Raw genomic sequence first — 13,281 nt, 5'->3', positions numbered from 1 at the left:
CTTTTGTATCAATAACTTCTCAAGCTCTCCTTTTTTTATTAGCTGTCTGTAAAACACTTCACAATCCTTATAGCAAAAGTAAGTTGCTCAAATTTATCTTCAGTCCCATGTGATCATCCTTGGAAGGTTGCTGCTCGTTATTACATAAGACAATACTAGGATACAATATGAAATAATTTCCAATTGCATATATATTACACTTTGTCTTGTACAACAAAGATCAATACTTGCATGAGTGATAACAGCATCTGTAGTTGCTCTATAGAGAGAGATGATGGAAGATGACAGGAGTTGGGTAGGATCCACCTTTCATGCCCTGTTTCTGCAGTTACACTGGCAGCATTGTAGATGTTTATTTCCTTCTCCTGAGGACTTTGGTACCAGTGAGTTCTTGCTGCATGGCATGAAACTGAGACATATTAGGACTTCGTTTCACCTCAGTTCAAGCGTTGAGTTAGAAATAAGCTCAGACACTTCTGCAGATGGAAGCTGCCGTCATTGGTACTAGTTCCTCATTGTTCTAGGAAAAAAGACACCAACACTCTTAAGTGTGAGGACAAGGCTCTTGTGGGAATGCAATGTTGGTTTCTAGGAGTGTAAAAACAGAATTCTTTCCCTTTATTTGGCAGAGAAACAAAATAACATAAGGCTTTATGTCCGTGATCTCACATGAGCATGAGCAGTGCTGGTCATACTTTAAGTAGCATTGAACAGAGAGCTGCCAAGAGCCCTGGCAGAGTGTGGAGCTTAAATGACTCAAAGACTGCAGTTGGTTTTGTCTCTGAGGTGTTTGCATTGTAATTCTGGGCAGCAATTGCATCCTGGGACAGAGAGACCTGCTCAAGCAGAGACTAATCAGCCAAGATGCCAGACAGCTGACAGAATTCCCAAGCAGTTACAACAGACCTGTTCTGCTGTCATGCAATACCTCCTGCATTTCTGCATTGGCCCTCCCTGCTTTGGCTGTCTTTGAGTAGGACGAAATGAACTAAAAGTCTGGCTCCAAGCTCAGGAAGACATTGTGCTCCTTAATCTTCATAGCCTGGTAATCTTTGCTCAGATCCCTCAATCAGGTGGAAAAAACCCTAAGCATTCCCTTTGTATTTTTGGTTCTGAGTGGAGTATGGCAACAGAAAGAAGGTCCCTAACATTCATGTATAGACTCCCCTCCCTTCTCCTCTTTCCCAGTTGGGGATCATAGTCCTTAGACAATCCTCCATGAGCATGTGCAGGACTGGCATGTCTGTGATAGACTGAGGTGACTGAACATGACATGAATCAGTAGCAGAAGCCCTTCTAAATGTCCTTGGGACTGGTGAAAGGGGTTTGTGTGTATTGTGTCCTATACATACCTGCTACTACAGAAGGTGTAGAGATGAAAAACAGCCAGAAGGAAGAGGAGGCCCAGGAGGCTCGCAAGGCTGATGACACAGTGAAGAAACATTCCAATCTCCCCTAAAGAGAAAGAGTTGCTCACTAAGGTACATCTCAAAGATCATGTTTACTTTTTGCCTCTCTCAGGACAGCATTTTCTGGACAATGCTCTCTTTGTGCTGTACTTTGAAGAATGTACTTTGAAGGTAGCTGGAACACAGTGCCAGACAGACAAAGAACTGCAAACAAACAACCTCCCCCATGCCCTTGATGGAGGAGCCTTCTCTTTTCTTCTATGGGCTCTGATTAGATCCTCCTCCTTACCACTTCCCACAGTCCCACTGCAGGTTTTGTCTCTGAATCCCAGCATATCTTGCCTCTGATTCTCTTCTGAGTATTTCAGTGAATTATGTATGGTTGCACACAACTTCTCATCAATGTCTTCAAGTTCACCACTTAAAGCCTTCATCTACCAGCCAGTCTTTGGAAGCTGGGACCTGGCTTTCAGTCTTCTGTCATAACCTATTCATAACCAAAGAACTGCTAAAATGTAGTGGCACCACTGGATTACAATACAATTACAATAAATCTGAGTGATCATACCATTGACAACTTGGTGCATTATGAACTTGTGAATAATCCTGCCTTTCCATTCAGCCCTGGCGGTAGAAGGGAAAACCACTGCATCCATCTCCTTTCCTAGAATTTCACAAAGGGCTTTATAGTTCTGACAGCACTTTTGTTTAACATTCCCCCTCTGTCCTAGTTCAGCAGGAGGGACCAGCTAACACTGTGTGGGGGTGATCAAAGCTGTGTATTCTAACCCCTCTATTCATTCCCCAAGGACAATGGACCATTAGCAGCAGCTGCCCAGGGAGCCATTATCACCTTCACACCCAGCCTGAGGGGGGCAGAGCTGCTAACGGGCCATCAACAGTTCAATACTCCCTGGCTCCCAGAGTTAATCACTCATTGTGCGAGTCCCCGCCCAGGGGGAGGGACTGAGAGCTCCCTGAGGGTACATAAGTGGTGGGTAAGAAGACCTTGGGAACTCTTGTCAGATTCAGAGGAGCAGCAGGACCTCAACAGGAGGAGATCACTGCTCTTGCCCAGACCACAGCCCTCACCTGCACCAACAGGTTTTTCATTTCCTTTTGCTCTGGACTGGGGGGAGCCACAGGGGTCTCAGCACAAGGGCAAACAAACCCCCTTGGGCTTGTGCCCCAGGACACTGGGTTATACTGCTGGGTTTTTGTGAGTTGGAAGCAATTTCCCTTTCGTGTCAGTGTTTTTAGTGTAATATTATTATTAAATTTTAGCTCTGACTTATAATCTCTCTTGTGGTGACTTCATTTCCCCTGCTGGTTCACCTTTAAACCAGCACACCCTCCTAACAAATTTCTCACTGGAAACTCAACTGCAAGGTTCCTGCTGCAATCCTGCCAGTGACCCTCTTTCCTCAGCACATGAACAGACAGTAAACAGGGTTTTGAACACAAACTGAATACACAAAGGGAAGCTTACCTGAGGGACAGCAGGCTATGGACTCACTCCAGTTCCCAGTTGGGTGGAACACCAGGCAGGTTGTGGTAGTCACGCTGGTGTTACATGCTGTGAACCTGCTGAGAACAGTCACTGTCCCGTTGTCGTGGCCTTCCTCCTCGGGGAGGGAGTTGTCTCCCAGGACCCAGGAGATGTGAGCAGCTGGCAGACCTGTTGCTGCCTCGCACACGGGGGTCCCCTGGGCATCACAGTACAGGCGTGGCCTGGGGGGCACTGCAAAGCACCAGCAAGGGGGGAGCATGGAGTAAGTTTCCTGCAGTCGAGACAGGATGATCTTGTTCTCTACCAGAAATTAACACAGTAAAAGGAGGAGAAGGTTGGAGGTGCCATCCTATTACAACAACATGGATCCAAGTCACAAGAGACAAATATCCTGTCTCCTTTTTGCTTTTGGACAACTCTTCCCCATTCACATGAGCCTTACCATAGCCATTCTCCATACCCACTGTTAGTGTATGGGAAATTGCTTCACACCTGCCATTTCTAACTAGACAGTGGAAAAGGGGACAGAAGAAAGGAGAAGAGTTTTGGGAACCAAGGAGAAGGGAGACCCAGATGCTACCAATGAAATGCATGACAGTTTATCCCACCAAGAATCATAGAACCTTGTAATGGCTTGGGCTGGCAGGGACCTTAAAGATCATTTAGTTCCAACCCTCATGCCATGGGCTGGGGCACCTTGCACTAGACCAGGTTGCTCAAAGTTTCATCCAATGTGGCCTTGAACTCTTCCAGAGATGGGACATCCACAGCTTCTCTGAGCAGCCTGTTACAGTGACTCACCACTCTCTCAGTACAGAATTTCTTCCAAAAATCTAATCTACTCTCTTTCATTTAAAAAATAAATCTCCACTTCTTACTTCACATTTCCTGTGGTGCATTGGGAGAGGAGCTTTGTATGTCAAGGCTTAGACATGGTCCTTTGGAGAACTGTAAATGAGGAAGGAATCCCTTACCCAGCACAGTCAGGTGATACATGTTGTGGAAATTCCCTTCTGTTGATACAACTTCACAGGTGTAATTTCCCTCCTGGGCTATTCCCACTTGCCGTATCTCAAGGGAAGTATTCACATCTGGTCTGGAGTTCCAATTTATGCTGTCACTGCATTTTGTTCTGTATGTCTTGGTCATTTCAATCCTGTATACCCAGATACAGAGGTCTCCAACCTTGGGGCTTATTTTCCATATTACCATAGTTATATTTGGTTTGAGAGGGCAGGTGAGCACTGTGTTGTCACCCATGGTCACTGATACTCTCCTGTTCCCTGGACAAGAGAAAGAAAGAAAAGGACATGTGAGAACGTGCTCAGAAATGTCATAGCCTTGGAGCTGTGGTCTATACCTCACAGAGAAATGTCTGCACTGGTAAAGGTGAATGTGAGGCCATATCTGTGCCGGCACCAGAGCTGAGTCTCTCTTCTTAGCTGGGAAAAGATTTCCAGACTCATGACTGTGTTCATATACATCTGGCCTCATTTTCACTCTCTCCTTAGGGCACTGGATAAATGGCATGACCGGGAACCAGTGTCTTCATGAGCTGCAGAGCCCATCTATATAGAGAGATGCCCCAGCTTGCTTTTTCACCAGCATCACTGCCCAGTACAGTAGTAAAATGAATATATGAAGATATTCACCCTGCTTTTTGTTCTGGACATATCACCCTCCTAATCAGGTCAAGCACACAAGACAATTTTTGCTCTCACTCCAAAGTTTATATGAACCAATTTCCCTGATTGTAGTGGTGAGAGATGAAATAGTTGAGAAGTATGGTTTTTCACTGGAAAGAAAACACATTCCTGTTTGCTGTTAGATGCAGAGATACCCAAGAGACTGAAGATCACTGCTTTGTGACCTGCCTCACCTGTGCTAACAAAAACAAACAAGAAAAACAAACAAGTATTTGCATAATTAGAATAGGGAGGGGAAGGATTAGAGCTGCATTCTCAGATCTCATTTTTTTAAATTAGCCCTTCTAAGTATTTAAGTGGGTTTGGAGAGGGAAAAGAACTTTTGTAATAAATCTTATTAAAACTCTCATCTGAACCTAGTGTTGTAAAATCCCAGTATACTTCACTTGTCAGGACAAGTCACTGATACCTAAGAGGAAAGCTTGACAGGGTGCTCAGACTGATCATAAATCTTCTCATCAATCATGTTTTTAACTGTTAATTATCATGAAAGTTATTATACTCCAGGAAATCATTACCAGTTTCCATCAAATCATTAAACAGCCCAAGCTCAGCATATTCATAGCTGACAACTGAAATGATCTATTTCCAGCTAAACATGTTTTGATTCGCAGGCTATTGGTTTTCCATCAAAAAGTCCCTTCTGCAATTTGTAAAGATCCCTTCCACTAGATTTTCCTTTCCCAAATAAGAGCTGAGTAAACATCATTCTGATACACTGCCTTTTCCTCCTCTGCCCTCAACAGAAGTTGGTACCAAAGTACCATCAGAAGTACCTGCAGCTCCTGTGACCACAGTGATGGTGAGAAGGGCAATGGTGTAAATGGTCTTGCTGATGACTTTCAAAGTAGCTGTTTCTTTTGTGGGTGATACGGATTTCTTGCACCATCCAGCTTGTTGTGATCCCCCCAGCATGCCCTGCCAGTGATTCTGCATCCAGAGTCTCTGCTTTCCTCCACTCCTGAGAACCCCACCGTGCAGCAACAAAAAGGTTCTTCTTCCTAGCATAAAGCCTTCTCTGATGAGAACTGGTGAACAGAGAGGAAATGGTCTTGGTTTTTGCTTTCTGACCAATGGCCTTCTGTCTACTTGCACAAAGCCTTAGCAGCATGATTTTTTCATATTTGGTTCTGATCTCGCTGTTAACAAAATTTTTGACACTATGCTGTCATCTCCATTAGACCGGTTTATTGGCACAAATCAGTTATGATATCTGGCAGCTCAAGACAGGTGCCTGTTGCAGTGGGAGTGGAAGGCTTAAACAAAGTCTATTAGAGAAGCCATCTTGTTGAGCTACAAAGTTGAGAAAGGATCCCCTTCCTTTCCAAACTCCATCCTAGAGAGGAGCCTAGGTGTGGCTGGATACAGATTTTGTCAAGGGTTTTAATTAAGGAATTATAAAGGTGTGATTAAATCACTTTGACCGGCAGGTTTGAAGGATGGCAAATCAGATATATTTATATAAAATTAATTACTTAGTATGACAAGTGAACAGACAAAAGACCTTCATCAGAATTATTTACTACACAGTGTAAAAGCTAAAAACCTACGAGTATATTATAGCATAAAATAGTATAGTGCACTGTATCAAAGCAATTATAATAAAGCAATTGTATCAAAGCTGGCACAAAGGAACAATCATTAGGTAGAGACTGACACAACTCACCACATGACAATAGTGGGCAGATCTCTCTCGTTCACTTAGCCCCTGGGAAGTTACCATGAAGAAGCACCCTTGCTTCACCAGAGAAGCTCCACACACTTCAAAAAAGTATGTGAAATAATCTGATATATGAAGATTGAACTGGGCTTTTATAGTTATAAAGTGATGGATCGCTAGTCATGTATTCCCAGGCCAGCCAGCAGCTTATCTGTCAAATCTGGCTTCCAAAAGCAGGATGTATGTTTCAAGTTTGGTGAAGTAGGATGGTTTTAGCATAATTCAACATTAAAAACAGCACCCTGGTGCCATCAGTAACTAACTAGAGATAGTTTACATTTTTTTGCTTTCTCTGACCATAATCTAGGCCTTATCAGGGTAGATTATAGTGCCACAGTGCCTAAAAAGAGGGACTAGCACAAAGAAAACCCTGGGCAATTATACCCTTACAATCTGAGCTCCCATTTCCTCACATGACAGTCTGGACCAATAGCAGTGTTAGGGGTCTGGGGTCTTCTCGCTCTTCATTTGCTCCCTGTTTCATTACCAAGTTGTTGATATATGGTCATCTTCATTGCAAAGACAGTTTCTGTAGCTATAAGATGAGCCTTTCTGGAAATTAATGCACTGAATTTAATTTTATCAGAAAAATATGTTATCCTCCAAAAACTCTGAAACCACTAAGCTGAAATATGACTATTTGCCTGTTCTAAGAACAGTAGTCTCCCTCTACAACTACAGTCACAGCAGATTTATGTATTTACATGGCCATGTGAAATGTGTTTGGAAGAGCTTCAGTTCAGTGGTCAAATAGATGCAAGACATCTGTGAATGGAGGGAATTACAGCAGGCAGACAACCATGATTTCCCTCCCCTACATCCCACCCAGATAGTGGGTGCCATTTGACTAAGAAGAGACGTAGCATCCATAAATGACTCGAAGGAAAAGCTGGGTGAGTTCAAAAGGGAAGGCAACCTCTGTTTGCAACTCTCATATTCCGAAAGAGAACAGTAGCAATCAAATGGAGTCCTCATCACTGCTGGCTGCTGTTGCTGCAGTTATCCTTTCCAAAAAGTCACTTTGTCAAACAATTTCACACAGCTACCTGCACCTTGGTCAATGCAGCTTCTGCTCCAGAACCATGTGGTTTGGCAGTTAAGTGCAACAATCACTCTTCATGTTTAGAGGCACATTCAAGATGCATGATCATATTTAGATCTCTGTGGTGTGAAACGTACCACTTCAGCCATGTAGTCTGTGGGTAAGGTAGCTCAGCACTAAGTGGCAGAGGCATCAAGAAATAATGGTCCAAGTCATGAAAATCAGAAGATTGCAGAGTCCTAATCACTGCACATTTAATTGGGAGCAACACATCCAAGCACATGTAAGAATCTGGGGTCATTTTAGAAAGTACGACAGGAAAACTGCTGATAAACGGAGATTTCCCTACAGCAGGTGATGCAACCTAGTCCAGTTATCTTTGGGGTAAACTCTAAAGCTTTTTAGTTTGTTTTTTTTAGCTCAAGATTCTACCTAGTCTCCAATGTTCACAGTGATGGCTGGAAAATTATGTTCATATCTCTCTAATAAGCCTTTTGGCATTTGAGTCTTTGAATTACAATCTGGCCACATCTCAGCAACTTACCACATGACTGTGAAGAATGGAAAAGTCATACATGGCCGATTTGCCAGGGGAAGGATTGATGGTCGGTTTTGTTCTTAAAAGCCCAAACTCTCAGTGTGCCACTAGAGATGGACCAAGACAGTATGGCAGTATTGTTGCAAGAGGACCACTGCTGTGCTCCAGGCAGCTGATCCAGATCCTGCTGGACCTGGTTGTTCTATACCCACCTCCAGCACAACCGTGGAGCTGGTTTAAGTGTCCTTCACTGTTACGTTGTTTCTGCCTCAGCTCAAAAGGCTTTCTGTGTTTTGAGACCCTGCTTTACTTGAAGTCATAGATCACCATGAATGATTGCATGACATCCTGTTTCCTTCATCTTTTTTCTTACTCGCTACCTTACTTTTTTTAGCCATTCTGCAAGAGCTCTATAAAGGGCTTTATATGTCCTTCACACCTCTAGTAGAGGAGCTTGGCCTTCCGCTCCTGCCCATGTTACAGACATACCAAATGCAGTTTTTAGCCATCCTCCTGCTGAGTGGCTGCTCAGTTGCTGTTAGTGGTTCAGCCCCTGGGAAAGCAGGGTTTTGCAAAGATTGGTTTCATGCTGCTGCTGCTGCTGTGCAGTCCCTCCCTGAGGGCTTTTGTCAGAGCCCAGGCTCTAGCTGTGCTTTCTTCTCCATCTCCTGCTCAAAGCATGCAATAATACTCACCTTGAAAAGTTGGGTTTAGTTTGACTTGGGTGACTTTTGGGGGCTTTGGTTTGTTTGGTTGTTGGTTTTTTCAAATAGTTAAAAAACACAAAACATTTTACTTACCTATTACTAGATTTATAAATTATCAAATAAACACCGGCCTGCATCAGAAATGCTTTTGGTCCAGATCATTAGAAAATATTGTAGTCTGAGCAAATGTGATGTAGATCTGTAAGGGACAAAATGAGACCATACCCAACAGCCCTTCCAGTGTGTAACTCAGAACATGAGCAATCAGTGCCCCTGAACTGTGTTGCATGACAGCCTTTGGATGTTATGCCCACAAAAACTTCATTATGCTAAACAGGGTAACCTCTGACTGATGAGGTAATAAGATTATATTTCTCTATGATTATTATAAACAAAGTGAAGGTTTGTTGTGAGATCTCAGTCACGCAACATTAGGTTCCTGCATAAGCTGGTACTTTGCTTAGAAATTTGTAGCAGGAATTCTATTGTTTGAGCCTTTTGTTTTCTCACTCCACTGCACTGTTTTAGCACAGACATGGATTGCATGAAAGCAGGAGCTCTACTGATAAACCTGAGAATGTGGAGGGCAGAAATGTCCTCACATAGGTTTCTCTGATGTTCTGAACATCTGCAACAAAATCACTGTATGATGTAAGGCATAGCAAAACTGGGAAGGAAATACATGGCACTGTCTTCCTTCTTTACCAGCTCCTTTATTTCCAGATTTACCTACTGCTACCCTTGTCAAGGCCATACCAACCAGCACTAAGGAAGCAAAAGTTTATCTCAAATCAGTTCTTGATGCAATGGTTATATGGTCTCCATCCCATCTCCACAAATCATGGGGAGCTTTTCCATTTGTCAGTGTCCTCAACAGTCAGTGTTATCAGCACTACTTTCCTTTTTTCAGCCTAAATTCAAAGAGTTTCTAATTGATTTAGCACACTTAAGACACAGAGATTCCTTCTTTTCTGCACACTCACAGCCCTGCATCCTGTGCTAATGACCTAGGCCAACTCTGAGAAAATGGACAGAGTAGTTCTGTTTTCTGCTCTTTGTCTCAAAGACTGAAGTGCAAAAACAAATGCTGCAGCACAAGTCAGACCAGGTACAAATGGAAGAAATTAACCAAATTTAAGGTGAATATTGAAAAGAGAATTTTGGTTCTGTAAAAACAGTGGAAACTACTCTTTAGCTGGTACTAGCAGCATTGGCTGACACATGAACAGTAATGGCTCTCTCTTCTACTACTTTACTCCAGAACCTTTAACAACCTTTCCCACTAATAAGTATAATGAGTATTTTATTTTTAACTATTTTTAGTGCCTCAGAATATCCAGCTCTTGAGAGGTTTGTGGCCTTGAATTCCTTACGGGGAATAGAGACACTTCTCTTCCCCTCCACCCCCATACCCTCCCAGTCAAAAAGTTTGCATAGAGGAAAATGTAGAGTTTCTTAGTATTTTATACAAATAATTTAGCCTTTAAAACCACACACCCTTGTAACATCTTCCATGTGAAAAGAACATAAGATGTACTTTAAGGGCAAGTACAGATTTGGACACAGAAGTGCTTTTACTGTCACAAAAAAAATAGGCGGGTTGGTGTGTGTGCTCTGTCCTTTCCAACTTGCCTCCTGGTGACAATATTTGGTCTGGGTTTCTCTTTCTGGAAATGAAATTCAAGAGCTCATCTGGTTTTGGTTCACAGGACCCAAACTGACTGTCCCAAATGCACACAACAGGAGGCCCTCACTGCTCTCCCAGAACTCCATCTCCAGCTGGTCTCACAGCTACCCTTCCCTGAAATGATGGTTTGACCTGTGCCACAATGCTGGGATAGACAAGATCATGACCAGACATGACAACTTCCTTCCAGCTCCCCGCTCTTGGCCATTGTTTGTGATTTAGGTCAGTGTCAATGGTTATAGATCTGTCTTTCAAACTCCAGAGGAATGATTGTCAGGGTTTTTAATGTGGACTAAATTGTAGTCATTCCCTATCATTAGAACTACATAACCAAGAATTGAAAAGAGACATCTGCTGCCACAGACATGAGGCACAGGCAATGTCAGTCTGCATACCTAACGTTTGTCAATAACATGCACAATAGAAAATAGAGTCTTTCAGAGGAGATACAAAGCAGGTTTAAATGTTGCTCATTTACCGACTCTGTCCACAGTAACCTGCCATGTTCTATCTTTGTATAGTCTGTCCCTAGAAAATCTTGACTGCAATTTAGTCCAGGAAAAAAAAAGCAATCCACCTTCCACTGACATGCACAGTTCTGATCTTCAGATTTAGATGTGGGTTTACTGGATGCTCTTGTTTATACCACCCTTTGCTATAATGGCAAGTATTCAGAAGGTCCTATACCATCTTAATTTATTCCTGCCACCTATGTAGTCATATTAAAAAAGGGGGACTTAAAAGTGGCAGAGGCACTGGCCTGTGAACTGGGCACCTCTGTTCACATCATCCTGCAGATGCACTGTTAAATGGGCCAACTGGTTTCTCTGCTGCCTTCCCTCCTGTCTCTGGCTGCCTGTTCTGGGCATAGTGTGCTGGGAAATGAGGGTAACTACTGCAGGGACTTGAAGCAGGCAAGTCTGCTGCCTGGAGCAGTGAGCCGTGTGGGAGTCTGAGCCAAAAGGAGCTAAAAGCACTTTTTCTGTTCCGTGTGTCACAGTTTGGCATAGAAATGTGGAAATCTGCCTAGTGGAGTGGTTATGAAGATATCTCTGGACAGCCTGACTTTTCTTTTAATTCATCACAGATTCCAATTAAATTAGGTTGCTGCACTACCACCAAAAAAAAATTAGCAGTGTTCCTAAAGTAATTCTTGGAAAGTTTTGCGCTTTTTATCTACATTTAGCTATGGCTATTTGCACCAGTGGGCGTGACAGGAGAGGCCTGCTCTGCACGTTCCAGGCTGGTTGAAGCCAAATAAAGGTGATTTGTAAATTTAGGTGGGAGCACTCTCCTAAGCATGTATGTAGCAGCCAGTGATTGTGGTCTGTCCTGAGCTATCCACATTTGAGCTCTGTCTTGCTGTGAAACAAAGCACATTTTAAGAGTACTTAATTTAAGGACTGAAGTAGAATACAGCGGGTTTTTTCCTAGGTTTACACATTTAGTCTCTCTCACCATTAACTGCTTTCACTGATCATAAATTTGAGAAGCAGCATTTCAGTAGTTTGTCTTAGTACAAAATATTTGAAGCTGAAGCTGTCTCTGAGAAACATGTATGTTGGTGGTTGGCCTTTTCTTAAGGGACAGAAGTTCCCTACCTATAGTTTTGTAACTGAGCTCAATAGAAGGAAAATAGGATACAGCTTTGTAATCTTTTAGTGGTCCTTCCTGGACTTAAATCTACTCATTGTAATAATTAAACTACTTAGAATTACAGGGCTCTAAACAGAAGACTGCAGAAGAAAAAGGAGTCTGTCTCAAAGAAAAGGCAGCGTTCACCAGGACCCCCAGGCTTGCCTGTAACGTTGAACATCAGGTTATTTTTATATATCACTTTTATAAAATACTGATAGAAGTTTGCTTTCATTTGATGGTGCTAAAATTGCAGTACTTCTTTGAAGGTAAAATGTTTCAAGGACATACATTTCTTTCTGTTGGTTTTGTAGCTCTGTGAACTGTAGTGATACAGGAATATAAAGTAAACAGCTCTGTGGTTTTCTAAATATGAAAACAGCACTCTGATACATATCAATTAAGCAGAAAAACTTTGGGGGGCTCCTTACTATAGTGTGATCACAGGTGGAAACAGTTTTGTGGTTGTTTTGGGTTCGTTTATTTTATCCAAAATAGAATTAACCTCTACATAGTTCAACTCAAACAGAAATTACTGATTTTTTTTCTTTAATTTTGTAAATATTTACTTATCAGAATAGCTCTTTGAAAACTGATGGCTGAGGCAGTGAGCCGGAGGGTGCTGCAGGATTGGGTTGTTTTTCCCCATTCCATGGCCAAACGGGGAATCAGTGCACGGACCCCTCAGCAGCTCAGCTGGGCTTGGCCTGAGTCTGTAAGAATGCAGATGAGAAGACCCAAAGCTAAAGAGATGATACAAAATTCAGAGAGGCTGTTGACTCGCTCAAAGGCAGAGAGGCCCTGCAAAGAGGCCTTGATAAATTAGAGGGCTGGGCAATCATCAACCGTATGAATTTTAACAAAGGAAAATGCCGGATTCTGCACCTGGGATGGCACCATGCCAGACATACTTTACAAACTGGGGAATGTGGTGCTGGAGAGCAGTGCCACAGAAAGGGGCCTGGTCAACAGCAAGTTGAATCTGAGCCAGCAGATCCAGGCAGCCAGGAGGGCAAACCTGTCCTGGGGGCATCAGGCACAGCATTCCCAGCCCCTGAGGGAGGGGATTGTCCTGCTCTGCTCTGGACTGGGGCAGCCTCACCTTGGATGTTGTGTGCAGTTTGGGGCACTGCAGTGTAAGCATATAAAGCTATTAGGGAGTACCCAAAGGAGGGCTACAAACATGGTGAAGGGCCTGGAGGGGAGCAGCTGAGGTCATTCGGTGTGTTCACCCTGGAGGAGACTGAGGGGAGACCTCACTGCAGGTACAACTTCCTCAGGAGGCGAAGCAGAGGGGCAGGCACTGACCTCTTCACTCTCATGACCA

At 43.2% G+C, this 13,281-nt stretch overlaps 1 protein-coding gene across 1 annotated transcript; it reads right to left on the bottom strand.

Moving 5' to 3' along the window:
* Window positions 1-465: 465 nt before the first annotated feature.
* Window positions 466-5,540, bottom strand: LOC139678061 (cell surface glycoprotein CD200 receptor 1-B-like). The gene is made up of 5 exons (XM_071568613.1): window positions 5,402-5,540; window positions 3,894-4,202; window positions 2,899-3,150; window positions 1,353-1,455; window positions 466-520 (listed from the first exon to the last, which is right to left on the bottom strand). The coding sequence occupies exons 1-5, from the start codon at window positions 5,538-5,540 to the stop codon at window positions 505-507; spliced, it is 819 nt and encodes a 272-aa protein (XP_071424714.1). The 3' UTR covers window positions 466-504.
* Window positions 5,541-13,281: the final 7,741 nt, after the last annotated feature.

Source organism: Pithys albifrons, chromosome 1 (assembly GCF_047495875.1).
Source record: "Pithys albifrons albifrons isolate INPA30051 chromosome 1, PitAlb_v1, whole genome shotgun sequence".
In the NCBI taxonomy this organism is placed as follows: Eukaryota; Metazoa; Chordata; class Aves; order Passeriformes; family Thamnophilidae; genus Pithys; species Pithys albifrons.
The sequence above is the reverse complement of the archived record's forward strand: the minus strand, read 5'-3'. Positions and strand labels throughout refer to the sequence as shown.